Here is an 18,733-nt window from a genome sequence, read left to right as displayed (position 1 = left end):
CAGTATTAACAGCCAGAGAATGAATCAATATACTTGCTATGGAAGGAAAAGTAAGATTTTTGTTTGTTTGTAAAAATTATGGATTAGTTCTTTTTTAACTACATTGTGTTCTGCGTGTGCAGACATCTTCTGTTGTCTCCCCTTTTTGTATTTAGTACAAACATCTGGAAAAGGCTATTTTGTCTGTTAAAATAGATAGGAGTTAGCCAATACTTCTGAACTAACAGCCACATTGAATATGTTTTGAAGTGAAACAATCTTTCCTCTGCTTCTGAGAGAAACAAAGAATCCTATGGAATCCTAGACTGTTGCAAAATCCTATGTTAAGGGCTGGAGAACTACAGAAATCCATGGTTAGAGATGGCAGGAAGTAGACGGAGATCAACAGTTAATTTAAAGCAAACAAACAGCAAAAAATATTTTGTCTAACCAGGCGAGGTAAATCAAAATTGCCAGTTAAATAAAACCCAGTGAGAACAGGCCAAACCATCTATGTTCCTTCCATGCCATTGTAGCAGTCACGGCTTCTCCCTCTCCCTCATGATATCGATGTAGCTCAGCACCTCTAGAGTCCTCCTGCCAACCAGGCTCAGGTACTCAGCCTCAGCGGCCACGGCGGCTTCGTGCCCCGCAGGGGTGGCATGTGGCGGTCTGGCCGTGGGGCAGCGAGCTGTGGGGCTGCGGGTGGTTGGGCTGCGGGAGGCGGAGCTGCGGGCTGTGGGGCAGCGAGCTGTGGGGCTGCGGGTGGTTGGGCTGCGGGAGGCGGAGCTGCGGGCTGTGGGGCTGCGGGCTGTAGGGCTGCGGGAGGCGGAGCTGCGGGCTGTGGGGCTGCGGGCGGTAGGGCTGCGGGAGGCGGAGCTGCGGGCTGTGGGGCTGCGGGCGGTAGGGCTGCGGGCTGCGGGGCTGCAGACGGCGGGACTGCGGGCAGCAGGGCTATGGGCGCCGGGGCGTGCGCGCCTGCAGCTGCACACCAGCCCGGAGCCACACTGGGTGCCCACGTCCACTCTCCTCACTTCTGGGACTGAGCACTCCGTCTGTGACCAACCGTCCCGCCGGGTGCGGCGGGCGCCGAGCTCGCTCCGGAGAGCGGGCGGGAACAGGCTGCCCTCAGCGAGGGCGTGGAGGCTTTTGTTTTCCCCCTTTGTGGCACGTAAAATAGAGTCTTTCTCCTGAGGACGGTTTGCTGCTTCTCTGGGCAAACTGCTGCCGGGGTGGAGAGGGAAGGTCCTGGTGTGAGAGGTCCGGAGGGGCTCTGTGCTCGCTGAGGCAGAAACAAGGTTGGCATCATCTGTCTTCAGGGATTGCTCATTCAGATGGTTCGTTCTGGCTGTCTCTTCCTCTTCAGACTGTTCGAACGGAACTGTGTGAATGCAGCTGTTTAACTAGTCCAATAACTAAGGACTAAGTTAATGGCTAACTAATAACTAAGGTAATGAAAGAAACAGAAAAGCCACGACTGTCTGGTTTCAGTTGTTTGTGGGTTTTTTATATTCTTCTGTGGGTAAGGCAGGTTTTCCCTCTCACACACAATTTACATTCTTAGATTGTGGTATTTTTGTGTTCAAGAGTGGTTGAAAACACAGTGTGTCAAATCCCACTGCCTCACAGGTGTGCAGTGTAAGGCAGCTGTGCATCAAGAAGAGTGCAGGAGCTTGCTTGGCGTCCTCCCACAGTCCTCAAGGCCTGGAATTCTCATGAGTCCAGACCACAAGCCCACTAAACTATTTGGGAAAATTAACAGCTAATAGTTCCTTGTCGTCCTCACACATGAAGTTGCCTTGTATAAAACAAACCCATAAATAGGATTTCAGCTACATCCACCCTTGGGTGGACTTAAGCATACAGATGCTGCTCGAATGAACCTCCCTGCTGGGGCAGCACTCACCGTGTCTGGGCTGGAGCTGAAACAGCTCTCTGTCTGCCTTGGAGAGTAACTGGGAGACTGGCTGCTGAGAGATGACTCCACGTCTGCAAAAACAAGATGAAAAGGAAAGTTACTCACCAGAAATTCCTCAAACATGCGTCTCTCAAGTACAGCATGCAGAATTAAACACTACTATTTCTGATGCAGCTTTAAGATACTGTTTAAAGAATAAAGTGTCAGTGACGTCCATCTAGTTCTTGGCAAAAGCCAATTCTTCTCTCAGGACACCACATCTTAACAGCTAGTGTGGCACGGCTGCCCCAAAGCTTCAGCAGCCTGCAGCAGCTGCAGGGCCGTGCTACCCGGAGCGGGAGGGATTTGCAGAGCAGGGGCGGGGCGAGAACGCAGCAGGTTCCCTGCACAGTTGGCTGCAGTGCACAGTGGATGCTTTGCTCCTGGAGGCCCTTGGGAGATCTTCTGCTCTGAATCACAGCCAACAGGGCTGACCCTTCAGTTCCTGAGGGAGCAAAAGGGCCGCGGGGCCTCCCTCCGGACTCCCCTCGCTCTGTCCGCACACGGAGTGACTGCACGGCGTCTGGTGGAAGAGAACAAAGGTTTGGGAGGACTGGACCAGCAAAATGGCACTTGTCAAACACCTAGTGAAGGTAATAATTAATACAGAAAACATCTCCAGATTTTTTCAGTCAGCAGAGATCTGCAGGAATAGAGAGAATGAGAAGTACTGGCATTTACTTGGCCCTTTCACTATAGGTTAATGTTAGGAATATTGTGTTCAGACTCACATTCCTGACCTCTCTCCTGGATTTATTTTCTCTTTTAGCAGCTATCCCTACTTCCAGAGATGGCTTTTCAGTCTAGAGGACAACTTTGGAGGAAGTGGGACAATGAAAAACATGCATATAATACTCATCAGAGAGAAGTTAACCTGAATTTATCTCTTTAAGGGAAAGCAAAATAAACACAGATGGTTCTTAGTTACCTGGTAATGCTAGTCTTCTTTCTACAGTGCTGTGTGGATCAAAAGTACAAGCCCTCATCAAATGCTAACATCCTAAAAAGACCAAAACACTTCTCCCTGGCTTTCAATGTAACCTTTTCAGTTTCACATGTAGAGAAAAATCTGATTTTGTAATTAATAATGTGCAAATGATACTAACCCTTCTCCATCTTGTGAAGATTTGAACTCCCTCCAGACTTACATTCTTCCTCTTGTGCTGTTGAGAACTTTTAAAAATAAGCAAGTGTTAATAGTGAGGGTTCATCTGGATCAGCACCTCAGGTTAAGTGAGGAACATTGGATTTCTGTATTACACTGTGTTTCTGTATTACATAAAGGAGTCAATGCACTGTACTGCAAACTGTTTTCAGAGGTACAAACCCCCTGAGCAATGCTCTGTGTACCTGGGTGACTTACAGGTAAAACATGTAGAAGATTCTTTACATGTGCACTGGCATAAAGCATCTTTATAATAGGAAAATGTCCTGCATATTGTCACAGAATCGGAACTGTTTTGGTTGGAAAAGATCCTTGAATCCAATTGTTCCACCAGCACTGCCATGGCCACCACTGACCCGTTGTCCCTCAGCCCCATGGCTTAATGTCTGAGTGCTGCCTGCAGAGTCTAAGCCTGAGGGCCAATGGGTAACTGGCACAGTGTATTTCAGGTGTGAATCAAACCAGGGAAGTGAGGCACCTGAAAGAGCTGTCAGTCTGAACCCCTTAACTACAAGCTGTTTCTTCTGGACTACTTATTTAAATTATGACCAAAAAAAAAGCAGCTTCCACAGAAGTTAATTCAGTGAAGCTAAATTCAGTTTCTAACTGTTGTGGACATTCCTTCACCTTAAATGAATGGTATGAACAGTAGGTTTGACAAAAAATAAGTTACCTGTTCGAATGCAAAGAGCTGGTTCTTCGTCCAGGCTGGCTCTTTCACAGACTCCTTTTTGCTGAGGGATGCAAACACAGAGTTCTCTGGTAAGTGATATCCTCTCCTTTTTATTTTCTAAATTAAAGTCAATAGTGGCAACTTTTTTTTTTGTCTGCAATTTGTATTGTCTTCAGTAGCCACAAAATGCTCCCCACTGTTGAGATCATTGAGCTTATTTCTGAATCTGGTGTAACACCAAGAATCTGTTATTTCACAAAGCTTCACTTCTGTTGAAATGCAAAATGTAATACAAGAGAGATAACAGATGCTGGTGCTGCTTTGTAAAATAGAGGGTGCTATGGATCAGTCTCTTTGATAAAACCATCTTTTGTAAGACATGGGGCATTCAACATATGCTAACTTCCTCTGGGGAAGGAGGAAGTCAGTAAGAAAAGACAGTCTTTTAGAGAGCAAGTCACAGCAAGAGCTTAACTTCAGAGACTCGGAATTGTCCCATGAAGCAGTTGTTCTCTGTACTTATAGGCAGATGAACAATGCATGTGAGTTTATTCACATTATTCACTACTATTTTCACTGGGTAAACTTGGATCCTCAGTAATACTGTTTAAACTTTGTCCTCTTAGTGGGATTTCTCCAATTCAGCAGTTAACCACTAGTTAATAGAGTGATAATTTCTATGGAACTCACCATTTTTTTCTTGAATAGTTCTGCATATTCTCCTTTAAGTTAATCTGTTGGTGATAAGCAAATGTCTCTAAAATAAAGAAATAAAAAGTAAACCTTGATTTTAAACCACAGTAGCATAAATGAAATTTGAAAGCAAATGCTTCTGCCAGCTTATAAAAAATATTGTAAGTAACTGGATTTAAAGTTAATTTTCTGCATTCTGAAGATTCATGACACGGTTTTGATCAGGGCAGACACACGTCTGGTTATAAAAACCAGAGTCTTTATAAGCAGAATAAACCCCAGAGTATATGTCATTAAGATATTGATACACACCAACTTTTTCAAGGTTTGCAGGTTTTTCTTTCCTGCCAAAGGGTATGAAGTAGTGTCGTCCCTCACAACAGTCCTGAAGGTGATTTTTATGAAGTCCACTGGTTTTCTTGTATCTTGCACTTGAAGTGGTGTTACTTTCAACTAAAACCTGTTCTGGAGCAGTGAAAATGCCTTCAAGGTGTCTGTCTACAGAAGATTTTACTTTGCTGCTTGCAGGATAAGCCTCTGTAGTATCATAAGGAACGTTTCTGTTAGTCATTTGATTTCTGTCATCAGGATCAATGTAAAAAATGGCAGTACTGCTTTGGTTAACGAAAGAATGACAATGCTCTGGGGAAGGATTAATATGGATTGGTTGGCTCTCATCTTCAAACAGTGCCAGAAAGGAACAATCACTTCCATCTTGGGGAGTTTTCAGTTCTATAGTTTCTTTCACAACATCAAACAATGGTTCTTTTAATCCTTCACAGTTTTCTGAATCGTTAAGGGTCATTATCACTGGATTTTTCCTGGCAGGATTCATATAGTCTAGCCTGGGGGTGGGAGATGAGGTGGAGGGAGGGTAGAAAAGAAAAAAACAATATATAAATAAGCAAAATACTAACTGCTAACACAACAAAATATCATAATTTGGGTGATAAAAATCTCAAAGACTTTGCTACTCATCACACTTCTCTTGTCTCCAAATATATATTATTGCAACTGGAAAAAAAATCCCCTGTCTTTTATTTCCACTTTTAATAAGGTTAAGAGGGTTAAGGTTAAAAAGGATTCTGTTTCATGATGTCTCCAAACATACTAAGATGTGGACTACTCCTGAGCAGGGAGCTGTGATTTATAAAATCAGCCACAGTATGTCACTGCTGCTCCACCAGCTGACCAAAGAAGGCCACTTTAAGGGGAAAAAAAACCGAAAGGGAAGGCAAAAGAGGAAGACAGCTTCTTCTGTTCATGAGAACAATCTGTTCTTCCAGAGTAGAGTTTGCTCTTGCGCTGAATGCCCATGATAAGCTCTGTGTACTGCTTAATTCCCAGACTCTTTAGCAAGTGACTTCCATTTGTACTTGTGGGCAGCAGTCCTAACTCAGCCCAGAGTTGTTCTATCCCACTGTCAGGAGGCAGTCACATATTTTGTTTTGCTCGTACCCCACTTCTGATAGCAGTGGCTTTGAAGGTGCTGGCATCATCAGCCTGAAAACTATAATGTTTTCACTTACTTGGCTCTTAATCTAATATTTTCACTGCTTTTTTCTAGGCTTGATCTGCTTACTGACCTTTCAGAAAATCTGAGCAAAAGTTGAGAGATTTCTGAAGCAGAGAGAAAGAATTGGCAAAGACAGCCATTCAAAAAAGGCTCTTTCTTTAAAAAAAACATTAAACAATAATATCATTGGAACTTGAAAAATGAAATGTAGTACAAGAAACTCTTATTGGAGAAAAAAATGTTTTGATCAGCAAATATTTGGCATTAGATAAAGATCCTAGAAAACTTAAATGAGGAAGTAATGTCGTCGACTTACAGAAACCTCTCCAACAGTTTTAAAAGGCTAAACACACGACAGTTTGTTTCTGATGGAACTTGTATAGATCTACACGAGGAAAGTAAAAACATTTTGTGAAGCAATTCTGAGACTCCTTCTTCACTCCAGCTGAATGTTTTGTGATGCTAAGTAAAAGCTAATGGTAGATGAGGAAATAAAACATCTAAAATTTGCAGTTAATAGTTAATGATCTTGAGGTGCCACAGCTCTCAGATGCATGCCAAGGACAGTACAAAGGAAATAGATTTGAAGAACAAATAGATTTGTACATAGGGTCTAGTGGTTCACAGGGCTAGGACAAAGGCTGGACTCAATGATGTCAAAGGTCTCTTCCAGCTGAAACAATTCCATGATTCTATAACAGTTGGAAAGGAAATGTTGGTGAGTCATGAATGGACAGAGAGAGGTGCCATAAGCAGATGAGTGCCAGCCTGAGGGCCCGTGGAGAAATGAAGGGGAGATGTAGGTGAGATGAGATTTTGTAGGGCTTTAATGTAAAGATATTCATCAGGAATTCGCCAAGATATACAGCAAGAAGAATGTTATCTTCAGTTGAGGCTTTGCTGGAGAAAGTGGGGAGAAGTCAGAAGAAAAAAAGGGAAAAGTAAGGTGGCTAAGACTGGAAGCTGGTGTGCTCATCTAGTTATCTTGTGGTCAGGGAGTTTATCAGTCACTTGACTCCCAAAGTAAACAGGCTGTAGGTACTTCAGGAAGAGAAAAATAATACATGGCCTCTTTTATGGCTCAATCCAGCCAAAGATAGAGACTGACAGGAGCTTTTAACCAGATAGCAGACTTAGAAAATAAAGAGTAAAGGAGGATTAGGCCTGTAAGACCTCTAGATCCCAGGCAAGAGCCCCTAAGAAAGAAACTGAAATAAAATGTTCAGTATAAATGATTCTGGCTCTAAATCCTCTGTGATTAAAACTATTTTTAATCAGCACATAGAAAAAGAAATATATTCTAGATTTCTAGCCATTCTTTTAGAAACAAAAGGTATCTTTTCATAAAAGCATTCTTGAACCAATTCTTAAAAAAGAGAAGAAGCTATCATAGGATCACATATGAAAGAAAAGAAAATGCTTTGCTCCTGGAAACTCAAATATAAGCAATGTAGGTGGAGAAGTTGCTTAATTGCTACAGCATCAAGGACATCAGACAAAGCACTTGCCACAGTGTCCAGCACTAATGAGAGCTGGGGCAGCTACCCTGCTGGTGGGCGCTCAGTAAATGTGTGCTTCTCACTCGGGCTGGGTTCACATCACACCATCATATTTGTGATGTTGCAAAAGACAGGTCATGGTTCCAAGAGACTACGTAAAATACACGTTTTCTGGCCTTTCAGCAAATTTATGTATGTTCAGTCTTTCCATTTCATTTCAGGGTGTATTTGAAAAGCACCAAAAATCAATGAGAAATAAAGTCAATAAACTTCAGATTATCTTAGCATTTTTCTAACTTAAACTTGACTGTTATTTGTCTTTTTAATATAAAATTGCTGCCTACCTATGCAATGGCTTAAACAACTCTCGAGGCATTGTATCAGACTTCCTGAAAATACACTGGCTTGGAGGATTTGTAATCCAAGAGTCTTGATCAGAACTATTTCCTGGCTGAGAAAACAGTAGAAGCTGTCAGACTCTCATTTTATATATATATACATATGTGTGTGTGTTTGTGTGTATAAGTGTGTATATGTGGATGTGGGTGTGGGTGTGTGGTGTTTGAAACTCTAAAGGTGGATTTGCAAACAATATACATTTTTTTCCAGTATTTTTTTTATCTTTACAGTAGGAGTTGAAACCTCCTTACAGCCCAGCTGAGCTCTGTATAACTCATACTTTTCCATCTTTTCATATCACTGTTAATATGCAAAATGTCCTTTTAACACCCCATCCTTTCATACTTCATAGGCTGTGACAAGCTGAAGTTCCACTGAAGATCACATTATCATAGAAATTGTTTTCTCAGGGGGATCTCAAGAGGTATCTAGTCTAACCTGCTCAAAGCAGGACCAGTTTTAAGTTTAGGCCAGACTGTTCAGGACTGAGGTTCCACAGTCTGCCTGATGGCCTCTTTTGGTGCTTAGCTACTTTTGTGACAATGTTGAATTTCCTATACAAACAGAATTTCCATTGTTGAAACTTGTGACTTTTTACTTCTTGCCATTTAACCATGTACTGCTGGCTCTGTGCTGTCTGTAACTCTGGTTAGACTGTGGAAATCATCAATTAGTTCACCCCACACCCTCATGGCCTTGTTATTCCCAAGCTATGAAAGTGCTCTTCGCTCAGTCTCTCCAGGTTCATCATGCACTTCAATCCCCTAAAAACGTTTGTGGCCCTTTATTGACCTTGCTACAGTTTGTTGACCTCTCTTTTGTACTGACAGTCCCAAAACTGGTCACAGTATTTGAAATGTGTTCTCATATATGTTGCTCAGGAGTAAATAATCCCTTGTCTTTGACTGCTGAGTGTGGGGTTTCTAATAGAGCCCTCTAAGGAGCTGGCTGACGCTGCTACAAGGGTGCACTGGGGACTCAGGTACAACTTATTGTCCATCAGCACCCTTGGGCCCTTCTCTGCAAAATCGCTGCCCCACCTGCCCTGATGTTCCTCCCAGTTGTTCCTCCCAAGGTGCAGTGCTTTGTATTTCTCTATGTTAAACTATGAAGTTCCTGGTGACCTTCTGCTTCTCTGAGTAGCTGCCCTGCTACTGCAATGATCACTGTGCTGATTGGGTGTGAGCCTGCCAAGGTGCTGAGGGTGAGTTCTGTCCTTCTGCCCAGCTCTTTAATGAAGATTTTCTGGACTCAGTATCAGTCTCTGGGGATCCCCACCATTACTGACCTGTTGCCAGTTAGACTTTACTGCTAGACAGGTATTTGGAGTATGATGGTCAGAGGCATTTTTTTAACCAATCTTATTGTCCACTAGTAGCTCCTCCCCACTTATCTACTAGTATCCCATGGGAAACTTTGTCAAAAGACTTCCTAAAGTCAAGGTAAACAAAATCTGCCACTCTCCCTTTTTATAATAGAACTAGTAATTTCCTCACAGGAGGTAATCAGGTTCATGAGGCACAGTATGGCCTTGGTAAATCCAAGATGTCTGTTCAGAGTCACCTCTTGTTCTTCATATACCTTAAACTGCCTCCAAGAGATCTGGCTCCATAATCCTTTCAGGGACAGCGATGACATGATACTTCCCCAGACCATGCTTACATTTTTGCAGGTAAGCATAACATTTGTGTATTTCTTTGCGACTGAGAAGCTTTCCTGATCACCATCTTTGAAAGATGATGGACATCTGCCCTGAAGTAATGTCATCCAACTCCCTCAATATACTTGGACGCATCTGTTCTGGTTTAGCAAGGAGCAGCTTTTGCTTGGTAACAGGGGGAGCGGGTTGCAGTGAAGACCCGGTAAAGAGTTTGCAGACTCTCCCCTGGCTCCTGGGTTCAGACCCACCTCCAGCCCGGCTGGGCCAATCTGGCGCCTCTGCCATCACTATTTAGGGGACGGGAATTTGAAGTGCTGGCAGGAGGTGTAATAGTGATAGAAGATGGAGGTGGCCACGCGGACCCTTCAGCCAGGGAAGGAGGAAGGAAGGAGAAGCAATAGACCAGAGACTCCTCTGCAAGCCGTGGCGAGAATGCAAGCTGTGCCCCTGCAACCTATGGAGACCCATGGCAGGACTGAGAGTTACCAGCAGCTCCGTGTGAGTGAGCCCGGACGGGCGAGGGACTGTGTGGGGAGACGGCCATGGCCCAGGCTGTGCTGGAGAGCCTGCTGGAGGCAGAGAGGAGCTGCAGCCTTTGGAATGGGTGCACGTCGGAGCAGCCCGTGCAGGGCTGCTGTGTGTGTGAGGTACCCCACGGACTTGCAGGGAGGATGGATGCGGAGCCCACCTGTCCTGAGGAGGGACAAACGGCAGAAGCCATCGGGAATAGACTGATTGAAACCCCCACTCCCGGCACCCTGGGGCCGTTCATTGGGGGAGGAGGTAAAAACACCGGGATCAGGGCTCTTGAGCCCGGGAAGAGGGGAGGTGTGGCAAGAAGATATTCTTAAAGGGCTGGTCGGACTCTTCATTGTTGTACTACTCTGTGTTGTTTTATTTTGGTTATGTTTTGGGTTTTAAGGTTATACTTTAGTTGGTGTTGGATTAAATTAATTTCTGTTTTCTTCCCCAAGCCGAGTAGCCTGGTCTGTTTTGTCCTGAACCTTAAGCGGCAATTAAGCTCTCCCTGCCCTTAGGCAATTCTCAGCCTTTTCGGTACTTGAGGCTAATCGTGGTCTTTTGTTCCCTGATAGGTCTAAACCATGACAACATCCCTTCCCGTCCTATGTATTTCTTTATGTCCAGGTTACTAAGGATTTCTCAACTTATTCCTTTGCTACTGTTTTGTACCACTCTCCCCTAAACTCTCTACTGAGTTTAAAGATGTACCAAAGAAACAACCTTGCCAGAAAAGACAGAAGCAATGTAGGCATTGAGTGCCTCGGGCTTTTCCATGTCCTTTGTTACTGCGTCTCAACTGTTTTTATCCATGGACAGCATTTTCCCGATTTTCTTTTGCTGATGACATACCTACAGAAATCCTTCTTGCTGTCCTCCTCACCCCGTGTGAGTTTTATCTCTGACCATACTAATGCCCGCCCCCTCCGAGCTCGGGGTATTTCTGTATTCCTCCTGGGTTGCCCATCTCTCCTTCCACACTTCCTTTTTGCATTTGAGCTCAGTCAGAGTTACCCGATGCAGCCAAACTGGCCTCCAGGACCTACTCATTCTCTTGCACGTTGAGGTGGACTGTCTTTGTGTTTTAAAAACCTCTTTCTTGGGCAATTTTGTCCTTCAGGTCAGTTTCCTGTGGGTTCCTGTGTACCCATTGCCTGAACAGCACAACAGCTCCCCTTCTGAGGCCCTGAAGTATTCCTTCCTCACTTACCTCAAGACTTCAAAATACCACTGGTGATACATGTAGAATTTATTTTATTGTTTTCAATTAATAATCCATTTTCTAAAAGCACATTAGATTTGCTATTACCTTTCTAAGGATGATTCTTGTAAGAAACTCAAAGTTAAGAAAAAGTTAGTAATGTGGATTCGAAGAAATCACTTTAGATCATTTTTAAAACTTGAGTTAAAAAACAAGCTTTTATCAATCCTTTTAGGAGCATTGAGAATACTGTAAGAACTGTGTTACACCCTGGGACACTGCATGATTACAGATTAGGTCACAGTGATCGCATGGGATCATACAAGACCAATATATTCTAGTTGTATAGTAGAGCAGGTTGTATTGATAACTGCAATACATTTCAGCTTGCTTTCACCAACATTGCAAGCCAGAAACAAAAGGCACATGCCAGTGGTATGTGACTAACTTTCTGTGGATATCAGCAATAATGAGAGCTCAGTGAACAAAAGCTTGAGTTAAGCATATTTCATAGCAATAAAAGAAATATGTTTGTAGATATGAAATGTTCATTGCCACCAGCCTAACACAACTGTTGATTATTTGCAATTATCTTCATCATTACACTAGTTCTACACTCCAAATAAATGAAAGAGACTTTAAAATAATTATGTGGAAATGACAAAATATGAATCAAACCCGATTTTGCAGCTTGTCTCCATAGGTCTGTTCCCAAGTGCTGCCCATTAGGTTTGTGTTGAAGTTTTCTTCAGAAAGTTGTGTAGAGTTAGAGGACCAAAAAGCAGAAGAGGACAATGGACAGTCACTAAAAGCTCCTGCTATGTTTTCTTCATGTTCCATATGAGAGTCAGCATACATTAATCCTGTTACTTGTGATGACTAGATGAAACATAGCAAAGAGACATTTTATTTATCCAAAACTGTTTTGATTTAAGCAAAGTTCAAAGTAATAAAATCTTCCTGTATCTTTTACATCTCTGCATGTACACCACATGCAAGAGAACATTTTAATGTATTCTGATAAGATTTTTGATGACAAACATAAGGTAAGAGGGTCTTGTTTCAGGGAAACACATAAGTACCTACCTAAGTTCAAGCCTGCACATAAATCTTATCCTGAGGAGAGACATTTTTAGCTTTAGATGTGTAAGTAAAAGATCTGCTGACTTGGTTCTTAAGCAGTAAAATGAAAAATATTTTACTTCATTGAGCAGAGTACTCCAGCATGTCATGACACCAACAATGCTAACTCAAGCAGGTCAGAACACAAGAAGAAATTGGAAGGTAAAACTCATGAAATGTCACTGTATCCACAGCTACGTCTTCTAACAGATCTATTTTTTTAACACTATTGTTCAGTTGTTTTTTCACCCAACAGTGGAATGGGTCATATAAAGCATCTAAATTCCATCTAGAGAATGTTTTTCACTCAGACTTCAATGAGGGAATGAACTTCCCATTTGTATCCTCTGAAGTTTATACTTGTTCTTCTTGAAGACTGACTTCTGTCTGCACTTGTCACATTTCATCATTTCACATTTCTGCACATTTTTTAATTTACATGCTGTCAGGCTCAGTCTCCTTCCCATAATCTCTGTCCTTTGTGACTAGCTTAGAGCACAGACATTAGGTATTTTGGAAAGCACCTAAAACAAGGTGAGCCTTTCAAGAAATATGTAAGAAACAGCAGGGACAAATATAAAATATGACTGGCAAATAACAATATAGCCTTAAAAAGGAAGATTTCAAATGTTTTAGTATCCATGAGATTTGGTCACCCTTTGAAAAATCACTTAAAAATACAGCCATTGCTGCACATTAATAGTTTAACAGCAGGAAAAACAATAAACTTACATTATGCTGGTATTTTACTTTTTCTGAGAGATGCTGCCTTCTGCTGTCCAATACTTGCTGTTGTAACCTTGTAAAAGAAATAAAAACCAGCTCATGAAATACGAGATCTCAGTTTGTAAGATTAAAAATAGTCTGAGTATTAATTTCAGAAAAAGATTATTTTTCCATGCATGTTAAAAAAGCCTGATTCTTAAGCAGTTATGAGCAGCCAGGGTGTGAGTCAGTCACTTTAAGGTGTCTGAAGTTGGATGGGAAAAGAATGTAAGTGGAAACGCTGTTTTGAGTGGCCTGCTCTGGGAGATAAACTCCATGTATGTACCTGACATGAGTAAAGAAACATTATTTTTTAAGAAACCTCTTAGCCTTATGTACAGTTTTTTATTTAGAATACATTTATTTAGTCTCTAATAGTAAGAGTGTCACTGGAATGCCAGGAGTGATTGTGAAACTTTTTAGAATGGTTTACTTAATACTCCAAATATAAGACCACCATAAAACACCTTTCATTATAGCTTAACTACAGCCTGTTTCACATGAGTACCTGTTCTGGATGTCATCTAAGTTTGACATAGGTTGTGGACGTATTGGTGATGTGGGAAGCTCTATGTTGTGCCTCCTAACAGGTACTTTCACATCTTCAATGATATCAATGTGGACTGGCTTCCTTATGTTCTCTGCAGTGGAAGGATCCATAACATTAGTGCTGGGCTTGGAGAAAGTTTTGAGCTTCCTGAATTTTCATTAGAGTACAAAAGCTGTTGTTTTAGGTTTCTTAATCCATTTCAAGCCATATTAATTTTTGCTTTCTTTGGTACTAGCAATGTGACAGCTCTATTTTAAATGACATTAGAGTATAAAACTATTTATGGTCATCTACTGAGTGTTGACAAGATCTGTTGCCCTCCCCAGTCACCTTCTAATCTTACTGAACACAGGGCAGCAAATTCTTCACAATCTGGTTTATGTGTATGTCACAGTGGACAAGAATCACAGAACCATTTGGGTTGGATAAGACCATTCAGATCATCGAGTCCAACCATAAACCCAGCACTGCCACATCCACCACTAAACCATGTTCCTAAGTGCCACATCTATAGGTAAAAAGTTAGGACTGAAGTTAAAGAGATGGAATTTCAGGAGCTTAATGATGGATTTTAAGAAAGACATTCTGGGTAGAATTCAAAGACTATTCCATATATCCCCAAAAGTTACAAAAATAGAAGTGGAATATAAATTGATGAATTCAATGGCAGAGGGAAAACGAAATGGATGCAGGGTAAAATTAATGAATGGAATGAGGAAGATGCTTAAGGCTTTAAAGGTGAAGTAGGCAGTGGCCAAGGTTATGTGATTCCTCTCGTGTCTTAACTTTTTATTCAATCATAATTTTTGTTTTTACTGACAATTTTTTATTTTAAAAACAACACTTTTTTGAGCATGAAGTTATAGGTGGAAGAACTAAAATAACAGCAGTAATGGTAAGGATAACTGATTCCGTTGACTATAAAGTCAGAACATGGTTACACTGAACTCACCGGTGTTGTCGTCTTTGGTTGATATCTGGTTGACAACATATAGATTGAGGAGATCCAAACTGACTGCTGAACTTTTAGGAGATGATACTCCCAGACGCTTCATCTTTGATTTAAGTTTTTTCTTTTCAAAGAATTCCTAATTTTTTTTTTGAAAGAGTGAATAAATTTTTTGACAGAAGCTTCAACGTGAGCAGCAGGATATAGAATTCTTCTGAAATTACTGTGCAAGTTTTAGTAAACAATTTCTAATAATAAACCCACATGATTAAATCTCTCTGAATTCTCACACCCCGCCTACTGCTATGTAGTTTATTTTTATTGCCTTGAAAAAGACTGTGAGTATAATAGTCAAACTAAATCACTGTTCTCTTCATGCCAAAAACATAGTCCTTAAACACTCATGCCTCAGACTTTGGGCATGATCAATAAAAATGTTTTGTTAAGATAAAAGGCATATCAAAATGTTGCAAGGAAAAAGTCTTAAGAAAATTTAAACTTGGGCTTTTTAGGTAGCTCATAAGGTAGCAGGCAAATAAATCAGCAAGATTACATACACACATACATCTGTAATGACACAGAGTTTATTGTTCTCCAACATTGTCTTTCTCAACATAGAAAATAGTCTTGTGACACACACACACAAAAAAAAGACAAAAAAGAAAAGAAGAAAAATCTCTAGGACTGTGACTTCAGAAAGGCTTTTTGTTGCAATGAATAAAAATAGGTATGACTGACACTATGAAAATGTCAGGCAGATAATTAAGGAAAATTTTGGAAACTAAAAGCTCCATTTTGTAGGAGACTATTAATAATCATCCTAAAATCATTAGCATCAAGCAGAGCAGATGGATAAATAAAAACAGTAAGATTTCTCTGTTTTAATCACAAAAGGATATTGAAAACTGAAGGCTATGCCAAAATACAAACCAGCATTGTCTTTTCTTCTGAAATGTAATTCCTTTCATGACTGCAGGTTACATGTTATTAATGTATATGTAACATGTTTGTTAGCAATTTCCAGTATAATTTCATATTTCACAATCTTTACATTTCTAGGAGGTTATAATCTATGGAAAATACCTATTCTTCAGCTAAGAAGATTATCTGCAGTCACATAAATTCAGCGTGTGTACAAATCAACATTTCAACATTCGTATTGCTTTGGAGCTCTCGCCCCCAAAATGTATCCATATCCCTTCAATGTCCCTAATTATTTTTTTGCCATCACCTCTAAATTATTAAATTGCCATTAATTGTGTAATAGCAATTACAAAATTACCACTGTGTTTAGTAGTGCATTATTAAATTACTGAAAAGAACTCTGTCTTGGTTCCTTTCCTGTTGTCTTTCCTCTACTGAGGCAAATTACATAGTTGTAACATAAATTATGTCGCTTAGACCAATATATCCTTGAGAAAACCGTATTTTGAGGACTTACAGGCCTACAGGAGACTGGGAAAGTAATGGGAACAGCAAGCTGATTGCTCCTACATTCTCTCAGGTAAAGGTTATAATTTCAGAGATTGTCTCCATATTTACAGCTTGTTTTTCCTCCTCCTGTGCCAGTGCATCTGTTCTGGGCAATGAGGAGTACCAGCTTCAGTGGTGGAGCTTCCCCATACTGACTTTTTTTCCCTGCTGCTGAGAAGGAAACTGACCTCTCTCACTCTGGTTATAACTATTTTCTCTTAACTGTTTTGTTTCTCTTTACTGTTTGAGACATGTCCTCTGCTATGCTAGGAATAAATCTGATTCTGTTATTTCACTTTCAGATTCAAAATACAAATAAGATGGCCTACTTTTGCAAATGCCAGAAAAAAAGTACTTCTTTAAATGAATCATTCTTTTATGTAGCCCAGAAAAAGAGCTGTGTATGTGTGTGTTAGGCTAGCTGACCACATGGTTGTCACTGTGAGGCTTGAAGCAAAACTGCACATACCAACAAAATATACCAATAGAAGTAATTCAGTAAAACTTTAGGTGCATTTGTTTATCCATTCATGCCTTCTCCTACTCCCTCCTCTTCCTGCTGGAATTTAGTGTAGTAAACCTGGAACAAGACTTCTACTCTAAAACTTACAGCAGTGAAGCAAACACAACTGTTACACTACAGTTTTGTTTCTCACTCCAAATTCTTTGAAAGTTTTTCCTAAGGGAATCAACTAAAGAATTAATATAACAACATAAAATCCAAGATGACTGAAACTGTTTACCTTTTGCTTTCTTCTTTCCTGTTTTAATATGACTCTGCTCCTGAAAGATGCAAATAATTGTTCTTTTAATACTGAAAGTATAATATTGAATGGCTTGAATTTCTCATCTATTGAGAATTTAAGCCACGGATATATTGTGATATGATGCGATATTGGATCAAACCTTCAGGTAGTAAAGTCAATGTATCTCTGTTGAAGTCACTTCAACGGATCCTGGTTTACTCCATTAGGAGTAGGGCCACATTCTATGTTAGGGTACCAAATACATTGACTATTCAGAAGGAAAAGCTTTTAGATGTTTGACCCCTAATGCAACATTTAATCAATTCTTAATTTCTTAAAATAGTGTAAGAAATCTTTGTCAGTATATTAATTTCTCCCTATTTTCTTTGTTGTGCTTCCACATAGTTACAAGACCATATTAGCAAAGAAAACAGCACAGTACAAGTTTGTACCTTCTGGGACTTAAGAGAATATTGTGACTATTTTGTAAATAAGGTAACAAAAATAGATCGTCACTATAAGTTTTATCTAGCTGCTGTTGTTTGTGCAATATAGAAGACAATTATACCCTTAAACTACATATCTCACTTGTTAAATATAGTCTTAAATTAATTGCCTAGAGGACACAGTGCATAAAATTGGGTCTCCGTGTCACTGCTGTCAGCAGAGTGACCATGGCTGCAATCCTTGGGTCAGTAAGTTGAGAATTTTTTTGAGAGTTAGAAATATGGAGTATCCTCTTGAATTACATTTTTATCTTTGTTTTTTTTTTTTTTTTAAATTGTGCTTAAAGTTAGAACACACTTTCTAAACATAAGCACATAACATTTACCCTTACAGTGGGTAGAAACCCCAGTAATGGATAGTTTTTCTGACACCTAAAATGCAAATCCCAGACTTGCCTGAGGAATCCTGACAGCTAATTAACAGCAGCAGAAAGCAGCAGGATGATTTGCTGTTTGCTAAGCACAATACTATTACACACTGATTTTTCTTACAGAGTAGTATGATAGGCAGGCATTTAGGACAAAGTTGGGGTTCGGTTTTGTTTTATTGTTGGTTTTTTTTTCCAATCTGAATCTCTTCTTTCTGCTTCATATAGGCAACTTGCAGAAACTTCATTTTTATGGGGAGGCTTCCAGATTGGTAAGGCATTCTTTTAGTTTTATCCTGCATAAAGTCAGGATGATTATAAAGCTCTGTTCAGCAAAGCTGCTTTCAAATGCCTGACAAAATGTCTGGAGTTTAAATAGTAGACAGGCAGATGGCACAGCTCAGTGATTATTTTACTATTTCAGTGAATCTCAAGAACTATACTCTCTTTTCCCAAATGGTAATCACTGTCAGTTGTGAGAGTATGAGGAAAGGCCCAGGCCAGAGAGTCTCATCCAGCCCCAGTCTGCAGAGATAATAGGCCCAAATGTGACCCATCCTGCCTGGAGTGGGAAGGCGTGTTTGGTTCAGGAGGGCACACCAAGGCTGCTACATACAGAATGCCCTGCCATTCTGTGAGGGGACACACCATGGCTGCCACATCCACTATGGCTGTCACATCCACCATGACTGTGCCTGGTCTGTGAGGGGAGACCATGGCTGCCATATCCACTATGGCTGTCTCACCCGTCATGGCTGTGTCCAGTCTGTGAGGGGACACCATAGCCGTCACACCCACCATGGCTGTGTCCGATCTGTGAGGGGACGCCATGACTGCCACATTCACCATGGCTGTGTCCGATCTGTGAGGGGATGCCATGACTGCCACACTCACCATGTCTGTGTCCAGTCTGTGAGGGGACACCATGACTGTCATACCCACCATGGCTGTGCTTGGTCTGTGAGGGGACACTATGGCTGTCTCAGGCACCAT

At 41.0% G+C, this 18,733-nt stretch overlaps 1 protein-coding gene across 1 annotated transcript; it reads right to left on the bottom strand.

Annotated features, from left to right (window-relative positions):
* Positions 1-518: 518 nt before the first annotated feature.
* REDIC1 (regulator of DNA class I crossover intermediates 1) lies at positions 519-18,733 on the bottom strand. The gene is made up of 14 exons (XM_062019960.1): positions 18,389-18,733; positions 17,645-17,744; positions 16,864-16,913; positions 14,651-14,786; positions 13,657-13,789; positions 13,116-13,182; positions 11,940-12,140; positions 7,827-7,933; positions 4,780-5,312; positions 4,465-4,531; positions 3,775-3,835; positions 3,043-3,109; positions 1,886-1,968; positions 519-1,346 (listed from the first exon to the last, which is right to left on the bottom strand). The coding sequence occupies exons 1-14, from the start codon at positions 18,731-18,733 to the stop codon at positions 519-521; spliced, it is 2,778 nt and encodes a 925-aa protein (XP_061875944.1).

Source organism: Colius striatus, chromosome 1 (assembly GCF_028858725.1).
Source record: "Colius striatus isolate bColStr4 chromosome 1, bColStr4.1.hap1, whole genome shotgun sequence".
Lineage (NCBI taxonomy): Eukaryota > Metazoa > Chordata > Aves > Coliiformes > Coliidae > Colius > Colius striatus.
The sequence above is the reverse complement of the archived record's forward strand: the minus strand, read 5'-3'. Positions and strand labels throughout refer to the sequence as shown.

Coding starts and splice junctions, on each gene's coding strand:
- REDIC1 (XM_062019960.1), bottom strand. CDS start 18,733: ATGGTGCCTGAGACAGCCATAGTGTCCCCTCACAGACCAAGCACAGCC. Junction 14,787..16,863: donor AGGAAAGAAGAAAGCAAAAG/GTAAACAGTTTC, acceptor AAAAAAAATTAG/GAATTCTTTGAAAAGAAAAA. Junction 13,183..13,656: donor TTAGATGACATCCAGAACAG/GTACTCATGTGA, acceptor TTCTTTTACAAG/GTTACAACAGCAAGTATTGG.